The sequence below is a fragment of the Xenopus laevis genome, chromosome 1S (genome assembly GCF_017654675.1).
Source record: "Xenopus laevis strain J_2021 chromosome 1S, Xenopus_laevis_v10.1, whole genome shotgun sequence".
Taxonomy (NCBI): Eukaryota; Metazoa; Chordata; class Amphibia; order Anura; family Pipidae; genus Xenopus; species Xenopus laevis.
Window position 1 is genome coordinate 185,803,569 of NC_054372.1, and position 25,600 is coordinate 185,829,168.

Sequence of the window (25,600 nt, forward strand, 5' to 3'; positions counted from 1 at the left end):
CTGGCAGGCTGCTGTTTTTCCTTCTCAATGTAACGGAATGTGTCTCAGTGAGACATGGGTTTTTATTATTGAGTGTTGTTCTTAGATCTACCAGGCAGCTGTTATCTTGTGTTAGGGAACTGTTATCTGGTTACTTTCCCATTGTTCTTTTGTTTCGCTGCTGGGGGGGGGGAAGGGAGGGGGTGATATCACTGTAACTTGCAGAACAGCAGTAAAGAGTGATTGAAGTTTATCAGAGCACAAGTCACATGACTGGGGGAAGCTGGGAAATTGACAATATGTCTAGCCCCATGTCAGATTTCAAAATTGAATATAAAAAAATCTGTTTGCTCTTTTGAGAAATGGATTTCAGTGCAGAATTCTGCTGGAGCAGCACTATTAACTGATTCATTTTGAAAAAAATTTTTTTCCCATGACAGTATCCCTTTAAGGGCAGCACTACATGGCCGATTCCATTCAAAATCGCAGGCGTCACTCCGGATGCGACGGAAACAAGGTAAGTAATGGCAGTGTTGGATAGTGTCGCATTGTTGATGTGACACGACTGTCGGATGCAGATGCAGCGTGCAGCATCTGCATCAGATAGTCGTGTCACGTCGCATTAACGCTGTGACACAATGCGGCAATTGAATTACTTACCTTATTTCCATCGCATCCGTTGTGACACCTGCGATTTTGCGCAGCGTGTCGGATCGTTGCGGAATCAGCCGTGTAGTCCTGCCCTTAAACAGTATGTTCAGTGGAGGGGGTGACAGACTGAGGACCATTTAGGATCAGATTTCTGATACATTAATCATGTGCTATCAGGGATGCTCCTGGGTGTACGGCAGGAGTTCTGTTAAGATACTTTGCTCCAGGCTTAGTACCAATGCGACAATGGAAATTTAGCTTATATTTTATTCCCTGCACCCACTACCAACACGTGCAATACTTAGCGCCTAGTCAGAAGGATGGAACTCTGATCCAGCTCACAACATTTGGTCCAATAATGTCCACTCACCTTCTGAATGCTCCCAGTGAAAGGCTTAAGGACCCCCGAGTTCTTTTTCACGGTATCATAATCAGGAACGCCGCCAATGAAGAGATCAGTGTTGCACTTAATCTGAGAGAAGCCACCCTAAAACATAAAGAATATTATTTAATAGAACAAACGAGGAGACCTTTTCTTCTTCCAAAAATGCTCTGATGGATTTGAAATCTCAGCTAATGGTCATTATCCATAAAACTTTGCATAATGGTGAGGCCATCTTCCATAGACTTCATTTTAATCAAATTATTTAAATTTTTTAAAAGTATTTTCTTTTTCACTGTAGTAATAAAACAGTACCTTGTCATTTATCCTGATTAAAATATATTAAATCCTTAGTGGATGCAAAATAAACCTATTGGGTTTATTTAATGTTTAAATGATTTTTTAGTAGACGTAAGGTATGTACAGTATATACAAAATTACAGAAAGATCCCTTCTTCAGAAAACCCCAGGTCCTGAGCATTCTGGATCACAAGACAAGCTTTGTCCTCCCTCTAGGGACTATAAAGTGGTAGACTAAAAAAGCTTGTAGAAGAACTTTCTTTTTAGGGCCCCTATTCACATCTAAGAGCAAATAAATGATTTCCACTTGCCATTATAAACAAACTCCAAGTTCTCTCTTGGTAAGTCAGGAATGGCTAGTGGACAGATATGAACCAAAGACACAAACACTAGCACATCCTTAGGGGCAGATTCACTAATGCGCGAATTTTCGCCAACGTCAGTTTCACACCCATCGCCCCACTATATGAATACGCTAATTCAACAAAATGCGAAGTTTTGTCCCGAGTGTCGAACACTGGCGACTTTTCACCGTCTTTATTATAAATGTTGCTGCAAATAGTTTATGTTACCGGTTTATATTACACATGACAGGGAACCTTAATAAAGACAAGAGAGTTAATATAATGCCCTACACATGAGCCCACTGTAAAAATAATGTTCCATATGTTATGAAATGTCTGGAGAAAACCGGTTACAAAAAAAAGTAAGTTAGGACTTTTGCAGACAATCCCGCTTAAAAAAAGAAAAAGTCGCCAGCGTTTTTGAACTTTAATGTATTTTCAGCTCACAGGATATGATGTAAAGTGACAGAAGATTGAGGAAGATCTAACTGCTTTATAGCACTTCGCTTGGTCTGAGGTGGCAAAGGCAATTCTGGAGAAAGAGGTAACGTCCAGTAAAATCCGCATTTTAGTGAATTTGCAGAGTAACGTCCGTTCGCCAGAGCGAGAAGTTATCTGCTGATAGAGTGTGAACGGCTGCTAGCGGCAATGTCCCTGTGAGTGGTACACTGACAAAAAGTCGCTAGCGTTAGCCACTTCGCTCTTTAGTAAATCTGCCCCATAGTGTCTATATAGGTTGGGGTTTCTCTCCATTAGAGATGATCCTAATTAAATACATCTGCACAGCTTTGTGCCAAAGGAAAGTCCTCAAGTCTTCTCCTTCGCAATGTCACACACAAACACATTTATATCAGTTATAAGATGATGAGAAACAATGTGCCCTGCTTCAAGAGCATTAAGCTCAGAGCTACAGAAGGAACAAGGGATTGCGCTCAAGAACTGAAGGTAGCTGTGACATATACTGAAAGAAAACATAAATAAAAATAACGCTATAACTTGGCTTAAATGACTACATACTTGCAATCTACAAGAATACAAACATGTTTTTTTTTCCCTTTAATTCAGGCTGTCCTGCCATACTACATGTGATTTGTCTACTGAACCATTTGAAAGTCCAACAATGTATAAATACACACACAACTATTCATTTTTTCAGGTTGCATTATTTTTGACATGCTGCCCAACTAGGGTCGTACTGTACTGTGCTTGTGATATCATTGATTCCAAGGAGAGGACATCAATACTTCAGCCCTTTAAACAATCTGTATCTCAGTGATTCTTCTTAAGGTGGCCATACACGGAGAAATCTGCTCGTTTGGAGATGTCGCCAAACGAGCGGATCTCTCCCCGATATTCCCACCTTGAGGTGGGCAATATCGGGCTGATCCGATCGTGGGCCCTAGGGCCCAACAATCGTATCCTAAAGAATAGTAATGGGTGGTCAGATCACAGGACCGCATCAACGAATAGATGCGGCCGCGATCCAATGGGATTTTTTGTCCCATCCAATCGAGATCTGGCCGACTTTCGGCCAGATCTCAATTGGGGAAGCCCGTCGGGGGCCCCCATACACGGGCCAATAAGCTGCCGACTCGGTCTGTCTGCAGGTTTTATCGGCCCGTGTATGGTCACCTTTACTCCGGTGATCTTCATAAACCCCTTATTACAGGTGACATAAAGAGAGGAGCAATGTTGGTTTCACCTTTTCATTGGAGAAGTCTGTAATCTGTAAGCAAAGGCTGGTAATGGAATTCCATACTGTGGTTGGTCATGGCAAATATTTCCTTGGTTGATCATTAGCACAAAGGGTATATATAGAGTTATCGTTTAACTAATTAATTAATTGCATGCTCTAAAAATTATGATATAATTGGTATCACTGAGACCTGGTGGGATGAAACATGTGACTGGACTGTGAATTTAAATGGTTACACCCTTTTTAGGAGGGATAGAGGGATTAAAAAGGGTGGAGGAGTGTGTTTGTATGTAAAGCCTGAATTAAAGCCATGCACTAAAGAAATAACAATAGCTGGCACTGGTGAGGGTGTAGAATCACTCTGGGTAGAGATTTCGACTGGGCAAAAGGTATCAAAAAGAATTATCATTGGTGTATGCTATAAACCACCTCGTATAAGTGTCGAGTATGAAGCCGAGCTACTCTTACAGATACAAGTGGCTTCACAGCTGGGTCAAGTTGTTGCTATGGGTGACTTCAATTATCCAGACATTGACTGGGGTAATGGGTTTGCTAAGACAGAAAAAGCTAGTAGGTTTGTAAATATGCTGAATGACAACTTTTTATTCCAGCTCGTTCAAGAACCTACTAGGAATAACTCTCTTTTGGACCTTGTAATAACTAACAATACTGAACTCATCTCTAACATTTGTGTGGGTGAGCATTTAGGGAATAGTGATCATAACATGGTCTCCTTTGAGATTCTGTTGCAGAAGCAATTCTATAAGGGAGTAACTAAAACACTAAATTTCAGACGTGCAAACTTTGACAGTATAAGGGCATCTCTGCAACATATTAAGTGGGAAATGCTTTTCACAGGGTTAAACACAGAACAAAAATGGGAAGTCTTTAAAATGCTGCTTAATAAATATACTTGTCAGTATATTCCACTTGTAAGCAAGGAACGTCGTTGCAAAGCAAAACCTTTTTGGTTCAATAGAAGCGTTGGTGTTGAGGTGGGTAAGAAAAGACGTGCTTTTAAGGCTTTCAAGTTAGCTGGTACAGCCGAAACATTTATAAGGTACAAGGAGGCCAATAAATCATGCAAAGAAGCTATAAGGCAAGCTAAAATTGCTATAGAAAAGGATATTGCAGCAAGCAGTAAAAAAAATCCAAAATTATTTTTTAAATATGTCAATAGTAAAAAAATGAAGCAGGAAGGGGTGGGACCCTTACTATCAGAGGGGGGTCAGCTGGTTGATGAAAACAAAATAAAAGCGCAGATTCTGAACTCGTATTTTTCATCTGTGTACACAAATGAAGAACCAGTAAGTGAAGGTTTCCTTCTTAACACTCCCAATTCTAGTAATACAACTAATGATGCATGGTTCAAACATGAAGAAATTCAAAAGAGACTTGAACATGTTAAGATTAACAAAGGTCCAGGGCCAGATGGTATTCATCCCAGGGTAATTAGCGAGCTTAGCTCTGTGATTGCCAAACCTCTTTACTTAATTTTTCAGGATTCATTGAGATCTGGCATTGTGCCGAGAGACTGGCGAATTGCTAATGTGGTGCCTCTATTCAAAAAAGGATCCCGTTCTCAGCCTCAAAACTATAGGCCAGTTAGTCTGACGTCAGTATTAGGAAAGCTTTTCGAAGGGTTAATAAAGGATAAGATACTGGACTTCATAGCAAATCATAATACTATGAGTTTGTGCCAGCATGGTTTTATGCGTAATAGATCTTGCCAGACTAACTTAATTTCTTTTTACGAGAATGTAAGTAGAGACCTCGATTCTGGGATGGCAGTGGATGTGATTTACTTAGACTTTGCTAAAGCATTTGATACAGTGCCACACAAAAGGTTACTGGTTAAATTAAGGAATGTTGGCCTGGAACATAGTATTTGTACCTGGATAGAGAACTGGCTAAAAGATAGACTACAAAGAGTGGTGGTAAATGGAACATTTTCTAATTGGACCAGTGTTGTTAGTGGAGTACCGCAGGGCTCTATACTAGGTCCCTTGCTTTTCAACTTGTTTATTAATGACCTGGAGGTGGGCATTGAAAGTACTGTTTCTATTTTTGCAGATGATACTAAATTGTGCAGAACTATAGGTTCCATGCAGGATGCTGCCACTTTGCAAAGTGATCTGTCTAAACTGGAAAACTGGGCAGCAAACTGGAAAATGAGGTTCAACGTTGATAAATGCAAGGTTATGCACTTTGGCAAAAATAATATAAATGCAAGTTATACACTAAATGGCAGTGTGTTGGGAGTTTCCTTAAATGAGAAGGATCTAGGGGTCTTTGTAGATAACACCTTGTCTAATTCTGGGCAGTGTCATTCTGTGACTACTAAACCAAATAAAGTTCTGTCTTGCATAAAAAAGGGCATTAACTCAAGGGATGAAAACATAACTATGCCTCTTTATAGGTCCTTGGTGAGGCCTCATCTGGAGTATGCAGTTCAGTTTTGGACTCCAGTCCTTAAGAGGGATATAAATGAGCTGGAGAGAGTGCAGAGACTAAGTGCAACTAAATTGGTTAGAGGGACGGAAGACTTAAATTATGAGGGTAGACTGTCAAGGTTGGGGTTGTTTTCTCTGGAAAAAAGGCGCTTGCGAGGGGACATGATTACACTTTACAAGTACATTAGAGGACATTATAGACAAATGGCAGGGGACCTTTTTACCCATAAAGTGGATCACCGTACCAGAGGCCACCCCTTTAGACTAGAAGAAAAGAACTTTCATTTGAAGCAACGTAGGGGGTTCTTCACAGTCAGGACAGTGAGGTTGTGGAATGCACTGCCGGGTGATGTTGTGATGCTGATTCAGTTAATGACTATAAGAGGGACTTGGATGATTTTTTGGACAGACATAATATCCAAGGCTATTGTGATACTAAACTCTATAGTTAGTATAGGTATGGGTATATAGAATTTTAATTAAAAGTAGGGAGGGGTGTGTGTATGGATGATGGGTTTTCATTTGGAGGGGTTGAACTTGATGGACTTTGTCTTTTTTCAACCCAATTTAACTATGTAACTATGTAACTATGTAACTATGGCTTCTTGACCTATCAAATTACATTTGCACCCCAAATAATTTACTATATGAATTTATTTTACTAGATATACTGCAGGAGAGTCAAAGAAGTGAAAATGGTTTCCAACCTCTGAAATTCCATGCACTTGCTTTTGGTTGTCCACTTGTAATATCCCATTCCTGGCCGTGCGTGAGAACCGCAGCTCATGCCATTGCCCAAGTGTAACTGGTTTCTCAGTCCTGATGTTTGAAGATAAAATTGAGATAATGTTAATCACATGGGAACTAACAAACTCAAAGAAAAAACACTTATTGGAAGAAAATGAACAACATGCCATTGCCACTGGTCCAAATGGTTTTCAGACTTTTTTTGGCTCAAGTGCGTTTCTGAAGTCCAACACTTAGTCAGATGTGATAGATCTGCTACATATGCCATAACCCTTAGCTCATACCAAAATTACAGATATATAAACCATTACCGTAATGATCATTTACCCATTGTTCTCAGAATATCTAGAAAAGGAAATACTGTAGGTGTACTGTAGCTCTTCAAAAAGAGAAGGAAAGCTCCAAGACAGTTTATTGCCAACAGATAGTGCAAGCTAGAATGCTATATTTATTCTGCAGAATGCTTTACCATACCTGAGTAAACAGCTCTAGACACTGTCTCTGTTTGTTTACGATAGCAGCTGCCATATTAGTTTAGTGTGACATCACGTCCTGCCTGAGTCTCTCCCTGCTCACTTATAGGGGAGGAGGGAGGGAGGGAGAGAAGAACAAACTGAGCATGCTCAAGCCCAAGCCCTGGAGGTTTTAGCTGAAAACAGGAAGTCTGATACACAAGCCCATGTGAACACAATAGAAGGAAAGAAATGCTTTGTTTCTTTTGACAGAGGACTCAGAGCAGCATTACTTTGAGGATTTACTGGTGTATTTATATAGACCTTTCTGATAAAGCTTACTTAATTTTAGCCTTTCCTTCTCCTTTAACCTGCTGGAATTGCCATCCGTTACATTTGTTACATACCTGATCACTGCGGTCCCTGAGCCACAGTCGAATCTGAACACCACATAGCCATTGACCAAGGTAAGAGATATAAAGTCTTTGCTGTCTGTATCAAAGCTGTAGAGTATGGTACCATCCTCTGTGTCTGGACGAAACGTCATGTCAAACTCCATGAAAGAAAGATAGTGATGAGGTTCTAACGGCCACTTTGCCGCTCCGAAAGAACGGGCTGATTCGTTGAACTGAGGAATCGCCAGGGTGAATGCTTCAGAAAAAATTTAGACACAGAGGAAACATCAGGAATGGAATGCTGATGAAATAATTGTAAATTATGTCCTTATTAATGGTACTTTATGTCCACTGGTTTCTAAACTTTTTGGCTGGCCCCTCAGATGGCGCTTGGAGCAATGACTAAGGCTCAATCTGAAGGCCAGTTATTTTGGGGAAAGTTGGGGAGTTTGGGGGAAAAGCCTCTTTGATCCCCTAGATAGTTATGGGCGAATCTGTTCCGTTTCACTTCGCTGGAAAATTCGTGAAACAACATAAAATTTGCTAAATGCATTGAAGTCAATGGGTGTCAAATTAATTTTGATGCTCAACAATCAGGGCCGGAACTAGGGGTAGGCAGAGTAGGCACTTGCCTAGGGCGCAAAGCTGGGGGGCGCCAGGCACGTACCTCCTCTGTCGCCTACCCCAAGTCCGTTTCCCTTCTCTGCCCGACTCTCTGCTTATTAGCACATCTTTTCCACTTCTGCCCATGCGCGCAAACTCCATTTTGCGCATGTGCACATGAGCACAGATTCGAGCATGCACACGCTAAGCAGGCGCCGCGACTGGCCAGCTTGCCTAGGTCGCCTGGCCAGCGTGGCCCGGCTCTGGTACAATTCTGACGTGAGCAACAATTTTTATACGCGCGACTCTTTTGTCGAAATGCATTAAAGTCAATGGGCGTCTGAATAATTTTGACGCGCGACATTTTTTAAGTGCGAGACAATTCTGACGCCCAACAAATGTTTTTTTGTCACAGCAAATTTTTCCACTGCGAATTTTCGCAGCAGTTTAGTGCAAACATTCGCGGGCGGCGAAGTGTGGATTCGCTGCAAATCCATGTCTGCCAAATAAATTCGCCCATCACTGCTCCTAGATACACCTGAAAGCCCAACATGAAGGCCAGTTAGAGTGAGATTTGAGGCTCTATGTCTTGGAACTATGGATAATAAACTGATACGCTGATATATTTCTATATCTGAAACCTTTGCAAAGAGGGCCCTGAATGGGGTTGCCATTCCCATTACCGGCCGTGCTATATTCTTGCAATTTTTTCCTATTAATAACATTGCCATGAAGCATCATTTTTACCGACCAGGCTGGTAAAATACCGGCCAGGTGGCAACCCTAGCCCTGAACATAGGAGGGTTTAAAAAATCTGGCAACCACTGCCTCATATATTACAACACGTGTGTATTATACGACAGGTAGATTGCTCGCTAAGTAAAAAGCAATCATTTAGCTTATATTAGAGCTTGATACCCAAACTACTTGAGCTCCAACTTCTGAGTTCTTTAGCCCTCATACATAAGAAATGTTTTCCTTTACAGGAATAATCAATTATCCAGCAATGGAAATCCCATAATGATAAACAACAATGATCTCTATTATCATCATAATATTTTCCAGCAATACAAATCCTAAACTGTTCTCAGACCATACAAACCATACAAACCATACAAACCAGGCCTCCTTTTATCTATCAATCAGTTTTCTAATACCTGAATCAGGAAAATTATTGCTGTAACTGGAACCACCCATTCTCAGCAATGTATACCTCATCATTTATAATAATACATTTATTAATAATTTATCAAAAGTTTGTAACCTATTTAAATATGTAAAAAAAAACGAACGGCTCATTTTTACAAGTAAAAAAAAAAAACAGTAAATGCCCTTGTAAGGAGGTAGAATATACATTTTGGCTATAAATAGTTAATGCTTATGTCTACAGTAATAATTCAAATCAACTGGACTTGCTGTATTTTTTTTTTTTTTTCAAGGAAAAAGAAAATTCAGCAAGGCCAGTTGATTTGACTTATTACTATAGAGATACCGTGATCTGGATGAGTGAGAACCATCACAGACATAGATAATGCTTAGTTTGACATTAAAGGGATACTGTCATGGTAAAAAAACATTTTTTTCAAAATTAATCAGTTAATAGTGCTGCTCCAGCAGAATTCATTTCTCAAAAGAGCAAACAGATTTTTTTGTATTCAATTTTGAAATCTGACATGGGGCTAGACATATTGTCAATTTCCTAGCTGCCCCAAGTCATGTGACTTGTGCTCTGATAAACTTCAATCACTCTTTACTGATGTACTGCTGGAGTTGGAGTGATATTACCCCCCTCCCTTCCCCCCCCCAGCAGCCAAACAAAAGAACAATGGGAAGGTAACCAGATAGCAGCTCCCTAACACAAGATAACAGCTGCCTGGTAGATCTAAGAACAACACTCAATAGTAAAATCCAGGTCCCACTGAGACACATTCAGTTACATTGAGAAGGAAAAACAGCAGCCTGCCAGAAAGCATTTCTCTCCTAAAGTGCAGGCACAAGTCACATGACCAGGGGCAGCTGGGAAATTGACAAAATGTCTAGCCCCATGTCAGATTTCAAAATTGAATATAAAAAAATCTGTTTGCTCTTTTGAGAAATGGATTTCAGTGCAGAATTCTGCTGGAGTAGCGCTATTAAAGGGGTTGTTCACCTTCCAAACACTTTTTTCAATTTAGTTGTTTTTAGATTGTTCCCTAGAAATAATGACTTTTTCCAATTACTTTCCATTATTTATTTTTTACGTTTTTTCCAAAATCTAAGTTTAAAGTTGAATGTTGGTGTCTCTGGTGTTTGAGTCTGACAGCTCAGTAATTCAGGTGCAGATTCTGAACTGTTACAATTTTGCAACATTTAGTTGATACATTTCTCAGCAGCATCTCTGGAGTATTAGCAACAATTGTATCAAGTCTAACAGCTGCCTGTAATGAAACCCAGAGATTCTGCTCAGCAGGGACAAAGATAAGAAATGTATCAACTAAATGTATCAATTTAGAACAGTTTACAGGATCGGCGACCCCCCCTCCCAGAGCTGCTTCAGAAGGAGAGAAATGACACTTTATACTTCAATATTAGAAAAACCGTGACACATAGAAAATAGAAAGTCATTGGAAAAAGTCGTTATTTCTGGTGATCTATCTGATAACAACTAGTTGTTTGAAGGTGAACAACCCCTTTAACTGATTCATTTTGAAAAAAACATGTTTTCCAATGACAGGATCCCTTTAAGGTTGACACTGTAGAAGATTTTTTCTTGGTGATCCCAGGCCCAGAAAAGCCTATATATGGAGGGGGGGGGGGAGAAATCAGGATCTTCCTCTTTGACCAGAAAACATCTAAAGACAGTATGGGGACAAGCTGTTCCTGATAGGGTTAACTAGGAGAAGGAGACATTTGGTGATAGGATAGCTTGAAAGGCCAGCTTGTGGTCCCAATGAGGAGTTAAGTGTTTGCAGTAGGAACCCCAGAAGCGACTGTGCACCAGTTAGAGACATAATTGTGCATTTACCTTCCTCACAGTGGCGACCCCTGAATCCAGCAGGGCAGAGACACAGGTACGAATCAGCTGTTCTAACTTTACAAGTTCCCCCATTAACACATGGAGCTCCATCACAGACCCCAGTGCTGCAGTCACCTAGGTGTTGGGAACAAAAACTTTCCATTAAATCAGTCCTTCAGATCTGGACATAGTGGGGCTCATTTATCAACAATGGGCAAATTTGCCTGTGGGCAGTATCCCATAGCAACCAATCAGGGATTGGCTTTATCCAGCCAGCTGCAGGTAGAACAATATATGCAACAATTTGATTGGCTGCCATGGGTTACTACCCACAGGCACATTTGCCCAGTGTTGATAAATAACTGCCAATGTTTCTTCTCATCCTACTCTACTTACTCACCCACATCGGCTCCACTCAAAGCCTTTCCCACCGGCCACTGTCTCATGTCAATATTCCTCCCGTTTACAGACAGAGACTGCACACATCCCTTAAAGCCACGGTTAGTCCCTGTTGATTTAACCAACCAGTAGACACTGGGGGCACCGCCAATGTAGAATGGGGTTCGGAACGTGATTTTATTGTACTGCCCCTGAGAAGAAGAAAAAGTAGAGCAATGACTGATGGATAAGGAAAAACTATTTAACTATATATTAAATTTGTGTATTTAAAGGTTTTAGTTCAGCTACATCAGATGGGCAGCAGTTACTCATCCTGTTAGGAGTAGGAGCCCCCCACTGATAAAACTGGCTGGACACCTCTATGGCGTGTGCCTGATTGGCCCATGGGCCCAACAGATGCGAACCATATGACTGCCACCTTTTTATTGTTCCGTTCATTTGGACATATAGGGGTAAATTTAGTAAGCGGCGAAAATTCACATCGACGGCTTCGCAGCCATAGCAACACTTCGCCAGGCGAAAATTCGCTCAGATAACGCTAATTTACTAAAATGCAAAGTTGCGTCCAGGGCGCCGAACGCTGGTGAATTTTTGCTAGAGTTACTTCCGCAATCAAAGCGAAGATGCGCTAGCGTTCAATTATGCCTAGAGCAACTTCGTTAGACGTCTACATTCAGGTAGGAAATTTAAATTTGAATGGACGGATATGTTGCAGCAAATACATTACATTATACAAGTCCAGGGAACCTTAATAAAGACATTAGAGTTGTTATATTGCCCTACACATGAGCCCACTGTATAGTTTATGTTCCATATGTTAGAAAATATATGGGGGAACGCGGTTACCCAAAAAAAATTTAAGGACTTTTGCAGCTTATCACTCTGAAAAAAGGAAAAGACGCCAGCGTTTTTTTGGACTTAGGAACTTTTTCCACTAAAAATAAGATGTAAGTAACAGAAGAATGAGGAAGATCTATACACTCCAGTGCACTTCTCCTGGTCTGATCTGGAGAAGGCAAATCTGGCAAAGAGGTAACGTTCAGTAAAATCCGCATCTTAGTGAATTTGTGGAGTAACGTCCATTCGCCAGAGCAAAAATTCACCTGGCGATAGAGTGCGAATGAGCGCTAGCGTCTGTCTCTTTCGCTAGCGAAGTTACGCCTGCGCCCGTTAGTAAATTGGCGAAGTGCCTGAAAGCAGAATAGTCGCCAGCATTAGTCACTTTGCCCTTTAGTAAACCTGCCCCATAGTCTGGAGGAATTTACTGAACTGGAGGAATTTACTGAACTGGAGGAATTTACTGAACTGGAGGAAGTGAAGAGGAGCTGTAACTGAAAAGGTGGTGGGCTTCAATAAGACTCCAAAGCATACGATTAACACCATCTGAAGGACTGCAGGGACTGTATTCCTGGAAAATATCATTATCAAACATTTATTTGACTCTGACCTGTGATTTGACGGCTATTGGGGAGCTGTTATCAAGCTGTAACCATCCATTTGTCCCTTCCCGATACACGCGCACAACATGCCAGCTGCCCAGCTTGATTTTACGCTCACTCGTAATAACTGCCGAGCCCGAGCCACAGCTAAACCTGGAAAGGAATGAGAGAGCCATTGCCATTGTTACCTCTGCCTTATTAACTGTCAGGGTCTGATTAATTAAAGGGCAGATTTATTACACAGTAAGGGTAGGGACACACTGGGCGATTTGGGGAGATTTAGTCGCCTGGCGACTAATCGCAGCGACTTTTCTCCCCGAATGCCTCCCCTCACTCTGCGCCTGGATAAAATGAAAAGTCGCCGGCGCTAATCACACACGGCAATTCGTTTTCCGAAATCGCCCGAAGTTGCCTCATGAGGAAACTTCGGGCGACTTCGGAAAACGAATCGCCGCGTGTGATTAGCGCAGGCGATTTTTCATTTTAGCCAGGCGCAGAGCGAGGGGAGGCATTCGGGGAAGATTGGTTGTGGAAAGTCGCGGCGATTAGTCGCCAGGCGACTAAATCTCCCCAAATCGCCCAGTGTGTCCCTACCCTTAACGGGGGAGAATCTAAAAATATTGCTTTCATTGGTCAAAGACAATCATGTCCTACAGTTGTTAGAGCTCAGTGCAGCTCAGCAGCAACAATAAGCGCTAATACTCATTGAAATTTTGAATCTTCAATGCGAATCACATGCACGTATCCACCTGGCCGATTCTTTTTTCAAATGTCCACAATTGAATGTAAAGTTGCTCAGATTGGTCTTCTGCAATTTCCAATATTCTATTTTATTATTATAATAATAATATTTAGTTTACTGAGGAGTCTTGTGCTGTGGTGAGAAAAAGTTGCAGTTTTCGGCGACAAATCCAAAACCTTTGTATGATTTGGATTTTTTCACTGTTTAATAATTTTTTTCCTGCACAATTTTCTGAAAAATTGATTGATAAATTTTGCCGGAGTGGTTTTCATAAAATAGTGAGAACTTTTTAGATTTTGATAAATAACCCTCTTTGTGTTGACATCTAGGGGCTGATTCACTAAATTCGAGTGAAGGATTCGAAGTAAAAAAACTTCGAATTTCGAAGGTTTTTTGGGCTACTTTGACCATCGAATGGGCTACTTCGACCTTCGAATCGAAGGATTTGTAGTAAAAATCGTTCGACTATTCGACCATTCGATAGTCGAAGCACTGTCTCTTTAAAAAAAACTTCGACCCCCTAATTCGGCAGCTAAAAGCTACCGAAGTCAATGTTAGCCTATGGGGAAGGTCCCCATAGGCTTGGCTAACTTTTTTGATCGAAGGATATTCCTTCGATCGTTGGATTTAAATCCTTCGAATCGTTCGATTCGAAGGATTTAATTGTTCGATTGAAGGAATAATTTTTTTCGCTAAATCCTTCCACTTCGATATTCGAAGTCGAAGGATTTCAATTCCTAGTCGAATATCGAGGGTTAATTAACCCTCGATATTCGACCCATAGTGGGTTTTTGGAAGTAGAATTAAAATCATTCGATCGATCGCTGAAATCCTTTGAATCATTTTAATTCGACCGCAGGATACGCAAATTCACTGAAAAAAAACGTCCTTCGATATTCGAAGTCAAAGTATTTAATTTCGATGGTCGAATTTCAAAGTATTTTTATCTTTGAAATTTGACTCTTGATAAATCTGCCCCTAAGTGTTTGATTGGACCAATACATGTTAGCACATACTGTATATTTATAAATGAGCCCCTTAAAAGAACAGTTCAGTGTAAAAATAAAAACTGTGCAAAATAAAAAATGTATCTAATATAGTTAGCCAAAAATGTAATGCATAAAATCTGGAGTGAGCAGATGTATAACAGAACCCAACTTCCTGCTTTTCAGCTCTCTAACTGTGAGTTAGTCAGCGACTTGAAGGGGGGCCACATGGGACAGAACTGTTAAGTGAGTTTGCAATTGATCCTCAGCATTTAGCAACAGTTATGACCCATGTGCCCCCCCTCAAGTCACTGATTGGTTACTGCCTGGTAACCAATCAAGAGCTGCAAAGCAGGAAGTAGTGTTCTGGCTATTATGTTACACATCCAGTCACTCCAGCCTTTATACATTACATTTTTGCCTAATTAACTATATTAGAAACATTTTTATTTGCACAGTCTATCTATTTACCCAGTTTTTATTTTTACACTAAACTGTTCCTTTAAGTGTCCATGTAATAAATAATTCTCAGAATGTGTTTAATTGTGAATCCATAAAGCAGTGACACAACATGGCAGCAATGAACCCATTACAGTCTGGTGTGTTAATGAACTGTCGGAGTCTGAGGGGCACATTTACTATTGGTCGAATATCGAGGGTTAATTAACCCTCGGTATTTGGCCGTCAAAGTAAAATCCTTCGACTTCGAATATCGAAGTCGAAGGATTTACCGCAATTCGTTCGAACGATCGTAGGAAAAATCGTTCGATCGAACGATTAAATCCTTTGATCAGAAATTGCCTAGAAAGCCTATGGGGACCTTCCCCATAGACTAACATTGTACCTCGGTAGGTTTTAGGTGGCGAAGTAGGTGGTCGAAGTTTTTTTTTAAAGAGGCAGTACTTCGACTATCGAATGGTCGAATAGTCAAACGATTTTTAGTTCAAATCTTTCGATTCAAAGTCGTAGTCAAAAGTCGAAGTAGCCAAAAAAAACTTTGAAATTCGAAGTTTTTTTTATTCTAATCATTCACTCTAGCTTAGTAAATGTGCCCCTAAATGTTGCTTTTTCCGTGGCAGCTGGAGGGACGCTGGAGACACACTCTTACCGGAACTGGACACTTCGGCGAATGATTGCCACCGACATGAAATCCCCACGTCCGTACTCATTTTCCCCACAGTACAGCAGTAAGCCATCATCACTCTGAGCCTGAAGGAAAACATGGATGTGTGAGTTTGCAGAATAATCAGGGTTGATTTACAGAAACAGGGGGCAATGTGGGACGACTGAGGCCCAATCAGGGGTGGCACATACATAAAGCAAGTGGCCTATCAGCTGTTGTCAATGGCTATAGGTTGGTCTTTCCTGTCTATGTAGCAAGTATACAGTACAGCAATGCCCTTTGTTGTCTTATCTATTTATCTCCCCCATAGGTTGGCCCAACACCACTGCCCTCTCAGCCCTACCCTTGAACCAAAGGGATACAGAGCTGTTCACTGTTGGCGACTTACCCTGAATTCCACAGTTATTTGAAATGTCTGATGGGCGTTTTTTAGGGGCTCCAATGTCATGTATGAGCGCCCATAAAACCGGGGGAACTGCACATTAATATCTGAAAGAAAAGATCATTCGTTAGAACTGAAACACATTTGCAGGAGCTGCTCTCACAACTAAAAACAAATCTCAAAGTTTCAGTTATAAAATTAATCCTTAAAAATAGAACAGATCCAAACCATACGGAGAGTAATGGACCTGAGATGATCTTAAGTGAAATGGAACATCCTAATATTCATAAGAACAGTTGAAAAACAAGAACGGCACCCCTACAGATGGAGCACAAAGTTATAGGTTATCTTTAGCAGCCTGTGGCACAATGGGGCTCATTTATCAACACTGGGCAAATTTGCCCATGGGCAGTTACCTATAGCAACCAATCAGTGATTAGCTTTTTAAAGTCAGCTGCAAGTAGAACAATGAATGCAGCAATTTGATTGGTTGCCATGGGTTACTGCCCATGGGCAAATTTGCCCAGTGTTGATAAATGACCCCCAATGATTGTACTATTTGACTATTCCATGATCTGTAAAACTGCCCTGCACTACAGAGTGCTGCCTTGTCCTTATCTGTACTTTCCAGTGTCCATACTGTATGCCATTGACTCATCTAGTTAGCCTACTAATGTTATTCTGCAAATTACCAACATCAGATCAATAGTCCACTTAATTATGGAGTGGGGTGCTCCCATTCAGTAAAAGCCTGCTGGTTCTCCATGACCTTCCCAGCAGCTCTTATTGCACTGAATGTTTGATTCAAATCATAGGGTCATACTTATTAACCCTATAGACGGCAACTAGTGTCAAGCTGAAAGGGGCAGGTACAGCATAGTTTATGTATTGTGTTTTTATTTATATGTTTTAACCTGACTTACAAACAGTAATATGTATTATTGTATTAGGTGGAGCCACTTAGAGTAGAGCAAGTAGAGTAAATCCCAGGTGTTCTGTCTGGACAATGCAATGCTACAAAGGTCATTGATATCTAGGAAACCAGCCCTAAACAGACTTATCACTCCCTTCTAGATAACCTACAAAACCTTTCCAAAGACTAAAAGTGGTGGTAGACGGGTCATCCATTGACAAATCTCCCCAAATGTCTTCCCGCCGGCAAGAATACGAATCACCGGCAAAATAGCATACATTTCCGAACTTGCCTCACAACGAAACTTCAGATGATTTGTTTTCTTGCCGGCGGGAAGGCATTTTGGATAGATTAGTCGCCCGAAGTAGAGAGGATTTGTTGCTGGGCGACTAATCTCCCCGTCTGCCACTCCCCTAAAGGTGGCCATAGACATGCAGATATTATTATATGAAACAAATAATATAGTCGATTGGCAACTGAACATCGGCCACTGTTTACTTCTTAATCGCAAGATAAGGAAGAACTCTTGTGTTTCTACTTGTATATCTGACAACCAATGGTCACAAGAAAGATCGTAATTGTTATGTCTACGGCCACTTTAAGGGCACATGTGTAGTCCCCAACTGCACCATATGTTGCACATTGACATTAGCCCAAAAACAGAACAGTCAAATCTACACTTAACTGCTCAAGCTATGGTCGATGATGCATCTGTATGACAAATAGTCTCACCATTCTCACAGGTCCCTCCACCTTTCCCCAGGTTACAGTGGCACTGAGAGCCTCCACGGTCGTAGTCATTGAGGCAGAAGCTATCTGCTGGGCAGAATGTTTCCTCACAGTTAAGATCAAAGAGCCTCAGGGGGAAAACTAAGTTACGGTCTTTGGCAGTTTTGACGTTGGTGGCTCTTGCTGCAGAAGTAGTAGTAGAGGCCGGTATTGAGGTTGTGGTCACAGAAGTGGTCCATGGAGCCTTTGTCAAAGTGCTTGTTGTGATTGTGGCCACAGTAGATTTTGATGTCAATGGGATGATCTTTGTGTAGGTTCCTGGGGTCTCCTTTTTATCAACCAGAACCTTTGTGCTCCCTGCTTTCCCAGATGGAAGTGGTTTGAGCTGTAGCAAGATGGAAATACAGATGAGACATATGGAATACCTGCAACAATCTCTTCTTTCTGATGTAGCCCAATTCAATGTGCAATAGGGCAGTAAGTTAATGAGACATCTTATGAGACTGTTGCTGTTCTTGAATGTATATGAAGGCTCGCTGCCATTAAGCAAGGCAGGTCAACAGTCACATCACTCATTGGCACTTGTTACATAAAAATAGGAGGATTTAAGAAGCCACTCTGGATTTCCATGACCTGTATAATTCACCCACAGCCTTGTACAGGTATGGGGATCCTTATCCGGGGGCCCAGTATCTAGAATGCTCATGCTCACAATTACAGGATGGACATCTCCCATGGACTCCATTTTAATTGAATCATTTTAATTTTAAAAAAATGATTCACTTGCTTTATGTAATAATAAAATAGTATCTTGTTCTTGATGGTCTCTCTGATATTGGAGGCAAAATAGTCCTGTTGTGTTTATTTAATGTTTGTTTTTTTAGCAGACCTAACGCATCGTGATCTAATTTGCAGAAAAACTTAGGTTGCAAGCATTCTGAGTCCAAGTCCTATATCTGTATTTTTATATGGTCGTGTATCACCTTGGTAACTTCTAATATCTAATATGCTTATATTTAACAATCGGGTTTATATTAGTCCCTTTATAATTCTAGGCCAATGTAGGTTACATGTCACAGTAGATACCAACAACATTCCATCTTGTGTAATTAAGGGAAATGAAAATGATGAAAGTAAGGAAACCATGCTTTTTATTTTATTGTTAAACTGAGAGACCAATGGAAACAGAAAACAAATCATCCTTACTTAGCTTTAGTTATTGGGTATTTTCACTTACTTCATCTATATATATATCATCATCAGAATCATCAGTCGTATAAACGTCATCATCACTTTTAGGTTCTGTCACATAACCTTCACCAGAGCCCAGTTCTTCTGTATCTAGAATGGGAGACAACATAAATGTAAGACCTGTCTTCTTTCTTTGCTTATTGTATAACTAATAGAAATAAAAGGGGTAGTAACTCATAGCAGCCAATCAACTGTTAGAACTTACTGGTCACCTGTTTAAAAGCAAACATCTTATTGGTTGCTATGGGTTATTTCTACTGGGAAAACTTAGTTCCTTTTATTATATATAGATTTATGTACTGTATATGCAGAGCCTATAATTAGAAAGATCATCATTATTTAGCCATAACTGAACCTTCAAGTTCATCTGTAGGACACACAGGCCAATTATCTCATTCTTCCATGGGCAGTTAGAAATTAAGCTCTGAAGAAGAAGGTTGTCAGGGTCAGGGAGACCTCAACTAGAAGGTGACAGTCATTTGATGCCTTCACATAAGTCTGATTGGCTAAAGAGTTAGTAGGTTTCTACATGTATTTACTGGTTCCACCACACTTCATTTATGTGGGTTCAGCTAGTTTTAATTGGTGATTATGTGATTTTAGATGGTCAGACCATCAACGCTGGGTGCTGTGTGACAGTTATGGGGGACAAAATGAATATTGTCTACCATCTAAGCATGTAGGAGGTCATTAGCAGTCTTGGAAATTATAGAAGCCAGCATTTCCCTACAGCTCACGTGCAGAATGAGTGAATCTGTGTGGTTTGGCTATCCGATAAAATTATACATGATCCAATCATTTGCCCTAAGGACCAAACTTATCAGAGCACTGGTAAGGGCCCCATCTATGATATGTCGTATAGTATTGGTCTCGTGTGCTCAAACAGGACCTTACTGAATTAGAGAAAGTACAGAAAAGGGCAACCTAACCTGGTAAAAGGTATGGAAAACCTCAGATATGAGGAAAGACCAGGTCAAGTTGGGGTTGTTCACGCTGGAGAAGAGGTGCTTAAGGGGTGATATGATAACTATGTATAAATATATAAGGGGATCATATAATAATCTCTCTAATACTTTATTTACCAGTAGGTCTTTCCAACTGACACAAGGGCACTGTTGGGCCCCCTGGGCTCTTGTGGGCCCCACTGGGCCAGATCTGCTACTTAGTGACGCTACCCCTCTTTGTCGGGGTTGTGGTAAAATAAAAATTTGCGTCGCATATGCACAAACCCGGCACCGCAATCACATGCACTAACGCGACTCGGCACGCCGGATCGGCAGGGGGGCCCTGGGGCAGTAGCCCCGGTGGGCCCCAAGCCCCCCAGTCCGACCCTTAGCAAACAGTTTTATATTTTACAATACATGGGGAAGGAGAGAACACTTTTCCCTATATATTGTTCAGTTTTAGCCTTTATGAACATCATTTACAGTTGCAGAATCTCCAGATGCGTCGGGGTGGGGAACTCTGGAAATCGATATCAATGAGCATTGAAACTGAATCCAATTACACATCTATAATAGAGAACGCATTTGGCAAGGGCATAACGATTGCCTGAAAAGACTGATTGATGCATGCAACACGCACAGTGCCATTATATTTATGTTTGATATAACCTAGTTTTCACATCAGCTGTCTTTTGCAATATTTGTGACTGCTTTAAAACGTTCCACTTGTGAAAATCCATGGGCTCCTGAGCATCAAGGGAAATTATTAACAAACTTGTTTCAATATGTGGAAATTATGAATTTTAATCTGCAGACGTCCCCTCACCCAGTCTGCCCCCTGTTGGGGCCCTCTGCTCCCCCAGTAGTGCTATCCACAATTTTTTATCCAACAGTAGTGATAATGTCTGTGTAATTTCAGGACTTTTCAGGACTCACTTGTTCCTTACAGCTTAAACTGAGTACCATGTTCATCAAACCAGGCACAACTGGGTACAAGCAACATTCTGTGAGGCTTTTTTTTTTTTTTGAGGTGTCAATTTTGCACCCATCCCTTGCACCTTGCAAATGAGACCTTTTGGCTGTTTGTGGGTGCAGGAAGTTCTACTCATTTAACGTCTAAAAGGCTACATGCAGGACAAGACAAAGTAAAATTGTTCCAAAAAGGCTTTTTACACTGATTAGCGTTAATTCAAACAATTCTTGTGGTGATTCCTTGGGTGCTCCGCCTCTGGCATCCCTTATACATTCGATTTATAGTAGCAGTTGGAAACACTCACAAACGCAGCATAACAAAAATTAAATTGAAAGACTACACCACTTGTGATTCGAAATACGTAGTATACATGCTTAAATGTCCTTGCGGACTAGCGTACATAGGCCAAACCTCTCGAGCAGTTAAGGAAAGAATAAAAGAACACAGGGGAAACATTAGAAACTTTAAAACGGGAACTGCAACTGATACATGTGTGTCTAGACATTTCCACAACAAGGGACACAATGTTAGTCAACTAAAATGGATGAGTCTGGAGAAAATAAAAATGCCCAGCAGGGGTGGAGATATTAAAAAAATCTTGACCCAAAAGGAAGCCTATTGGATTAAAAAGATGAATACAATGGCTCCAATGGGAATGAATGACCATTGGAGTATCACACCATTCTTGGTATAATGAATTATGTAATTTCCTCCACAGATACTGAAAGGATGTTCCAGTATAAAATAGCAATGTACTAGAGACCAGCTAATGGTAAGATAAGTAAAAGTTATTAAAAGGAATAATATACATGTAACTCTCTAAGTGAATCTGTGGTAGGCTCAGTAGTGAAGCAGTACCAATTGATCTGTATTGTGTGTAATGCATGAATTTTAATGTTTTTTAAAAATTTTTTACACTTTTTACAGTTTGTAGAAATTGTGCTGGGAGTTCAGGTTATGGTTGAAAAAGCAAAAAAGAAAAACATGGATAATATGGACTGGGACAAGTTACACAATGGACACAAATTTACGGCACACTTTTATCTAACAACCATTTGAGCCAAGAAAAAACGCTTGAAGGGTTAATAAGGTATACACCTGGTAATTGGTGGGCGGGTTTACATCTGTGGTGTTATAAAAATGTTTTCTACACTATTTGATGTTCACACTTGAGAAAGGGCCAGGTGCCCGAAACATGTTGTGTGGTAATGGAATAAAAAGAGCCTAATTGCAGTTATGCTGCGTTTGTGAGTGTTTCCAACTGCTACTATAAATCGAAAGTAAAATTGTTCCCATCATGTCCTCCTGTTGCCAGCTTGCTCATCTATTGCTACCCTACTCAAACAAACACATGAGAACTTGACTTCTTATTGAATAGCTGTTTCTTGGGCTAGAGTAGAACGTGTAATCTTTCTGTTTAGTATGGTATGCCCCCTCTAGCAAATGTAATTTATAAGGAGGTACTGCTGTATTGTTTGCTTGAACTTTTCTTTGGTTTGTTTATCTACCCCTACTCTTCCTTTCAGTACCCCCAGAAATAAAACAAAAAATAATGTATAAATAAAAGAGAACTTAACTGTTAAGAAAGTTGTAAGAGGAAGCTACAGAGTCATGTCTTTGGTGGCCTGGGACACCTTCATTAAACAATGATTGACAAGCAGGTCTCATGCATCACCACCTGGGCATTGTATCTTTGCAGACCTCACCCAACAAGCAGCTCTTATAATGTACGGCCAGCTTTAGGGAAGGGGCACACTGGGTGATTCAAGGAGATTTAGTGGCCTGGCGACCAATCGCCTCGCTTGTGGCGACCAATCTCCCCGAACGCCTTCCCTTGTCTTGCGTCGGCTAAAATTAAAAATTGCCTGCGCTAAAGCACAAGCGGTGTTTCGGGGAGATTGGTCGCCATAAAGACGAGGCGATTAGTCGCCAGGCAACTAAATCTCCCCGAATTGCCCAGTGTGCCCCTACTGTTATCCTGCCTCTTGTTTTATGGCTGGTTTCTGACTGATTTTAATGGAAATAAATAGGGTGAGTTGCTGTGAGGTCTGGAATGAGCGTATAAACAGATTTTTCTGGCTGTGAATTTCTTAAATTACAGAGCCGATAAAATAAAAGAACATCATGAGCATCTTTGTTATTATAAGCTATCTTTAGCAACTCTGTTTTACTAAGGAGGAGAGGAAGGGCAACATCCAACTAGAAAAAGGGATGGGGGAGCACTGACCTTTAACCTAATGTTTATGTGATTTAGGGGCAAAAGTTGAAATCTCTTGGAGGGGGGTTATGAATAAGTTAATCTTTTAAATAATTTCTAACTTCTTCCCCAAAACAAAGCAGATTGGGAAAAGGCGAGAGGTTGTTGACTCCCACCAAAGAAGACGCCTACCTCCTGCTCTTATTCTAATATCCTCTGTTATTGAAACAGCTGGACATATTTAAATTAGATTAAGGGGGCTATTTATCGGATTATTTAATTAAGAAAAGCCCCACCAAACTAGAATCCACAATTTGACCTTATTTAATATTATAAAAAAGCTTGATTTAACTGGAGTGTAGAAAAAAAATCAATAAAACCAAGCAGAAATGCAAATTGTATAATTTTTTTAATTTTTTCCCCCAAACTGATCGATTTTTTGGGCCTGAATTTTTAGGATTTTTGCCAGAAAAGCCTTAAAATAGTCCGATTTTCAGCCTAATTCCAGCACAGACCAAAAAAACTTCCAAAATAGAATAGGGACATCTCCTATTGACTTATAAACAACCTCAGCGGGTATAAGGATGGGGAATTTTTGGTTTCAGACTTTTTGTAGCCTCGGGGTATAATAAATCTCAAAAAATTCAAGTTATTTTTTCCCACTAAAAATTCAGATTTTATAGGGAAAAAAAACCCTAAAATTTTCCATGTTTTTAGCTTTTGGACTTTAATAAACAACCCCCCTAATGTTAAAAAATGCTTTGTCTCCTAACTGTAAATAGATTTTAATTTTCAATATCATGATAATTTCACACTAGAGTTGTTGACTCATATACTGTATGTGACAATGTAAATTGGGACCATGTCCTTATAGTTAGCTCCTCTTAGAGACTGCCAATATCCTTTCTTTTACATACAACAGCTACATTATTTTAATGGCACTACTTGCCATATAAATGAATTCCCATGGGCAATCCTATAGTACAACATCATGTGTGATGGTATGGAGGTGGATCAGTGCACTTATCTGGGTGCCTGTAGTCCAGACCCGTCACCCAAAAAAAGAAAAAAAATTTGACAAAGTCCCTGAACTGTTGAGCAGTTCAAGTGTTAAAACACTTTAATTTTTTGGTGTTACTGTTCCTTTAAAAGAAGACCTAATGCAACATATAGTGGGGGACAAGCCCCTCACCCAACATTTATGAGGTTGTAGAATATTTTAATATTCTAGTGTTGTTTTAAGGGTTACTGATTTTTATACAGAATAATAACATTGTGTAATTTATTTTAGCACTATGTGGTACGGATAAACCTCAAAATAGGCAGATTCTGCAAGAATTCTATTTAATTACCTTCTTAACGCCAACCTAGCAACTGCAAATATCTCTCTCTCTCTGTATACAGTATATCTATATGAATGTGCTGGGAAGGGGTTAAGAAACTAGATCATGTACCGTGGTGGCTGTTTGTTTTCTTCCCTTCCCATCATTTAGCAGTCTTTAGATAAAAGCCTGTGGGGAGATCAGTTGGATTCCCCAAATGATGAAATGTCTTGCACCAATTCTCCTGGAATGAAATCTCAGTGTCTGGGGAAAACCATTGTGAACAAAATTAATCTAATCATCTTCTATACATGCTTGATATGTATGTATGGGCATCAGTGAGTCGGGAACTTCTCCATCATTTAATTTATACTTTATACAATAATGAAATTATATTAAAGCAAATAATAAAGGTCAGCTTTGTAGCAGAGACTAAACATCTGGGAGCAGCGCTACTTACATAGTAGTAGAACTATGTGTGTATATAAATCTAAGATTTGTATAGATATGGATATATATAGTTTATGTGAGTGTATGGAGGGGTCGGTGTCAGGGTGTGTGTGTATGGATGCTGGGTTTCATTTGGAGGGGTTGAACTGGATAGACTTTGGTCTTTTTCAACCCAAATTAACTATGTAACTAACTATGCATGATCTAGAACAGGGGTCCCCAACATTTTTTACCCAAACCACATTCAAATGTAAAAACTAATTGGAGAGCAACACAAGCATGCAAAACGTTCCGTAGGGTTCCAACTATGTGCTGTGATTGACTATTTCTAGTCCTTATGTGCAACTTACAGGAGACTCTGTTTGGCAGTACACCTGGTTTCTACCAAAACTTGCCTCCAAGTCAGGAATTCAAAAATAAGCACCTGCTCTGAGGCTATTTGGAACAACATCCAAGGGACTGGTGAGCAACATCCAAGGGGTTGGTGAGCAACATCCAAGGGGTTGATGAGAAACATGTTGCTAACAAGCCACTGGTTGGGGCCACTGATCTAGAACATCCCATGTGCGCAAAAATAAGGATAATGTACCAAGACAATAAACAAATATTGGTAAAAATCCTAAAGGAAGGGATTCAAATTCCACAATATCTGTTAATAAGAGCCACAGTAGAAGGTCTTTAGAAACAGTTCTGCAATCACAAAACAGGAGAGAAAAACCCATCTTGGCCAGTTCAATGTAGATGAATGAACTT

General features: G+C 40.3%; 1 protein-coding gene across 4 annotated transcripts in view; it reads right to left on the bottom strand.

Annotated features, from left to right (window-relative positions):
- Nucleotides 1-25,600, bottom strand: part of egflam.S (EGF-like, fibronectin type III and laminin G domains S homeolog) — a 90,812-nt gene that overhangs the window by 5,773 nt on the left and 59,439 nt on the right. For all 4 annotated transcript variants that reach the window (XM_041580590.1, XM_018244516.2, XM_041580588.1 and 1 more), the window contains 10 exons: nt 18,948-19,051; nt 17,714-18,095; nt 16,075-16,175; nt 15,672-15,772; nt 12,844-12,988; nt 11,398-11,587; nt 11,007-11,132; nt 7,412-7,655; nt 6,513-6,624; nt 1,001-1,117 (listed from right to left, as the gene is read on the bottom strand). In XM_041580590.1, coding sequence (XP_041436524.1) covers nt 1,001-1,117; nt 6,513-6,624; nt 7,412-7,655; nt 11,007-11,132; nt 11,398-11,587; nt 12,844-12,988; nt 15,672-15,772; nt 16,075-16,175; nt 17,714-18,095; nt 18,948-19,051 — 1,622 coding nt within the window. The remainder of the gene's footprint in view (nt 1-1,000; nt 1,118-6,512; nt 6,625-7,411; nt 7,656-11,006; nt 11,133-11,397; nt 11,588-12,843; nt 12,989-15,671; nt 15,773-16,074; nt 16,176-17,713; nt 18,096-18,947; nt 19,052-25,600) is intronic.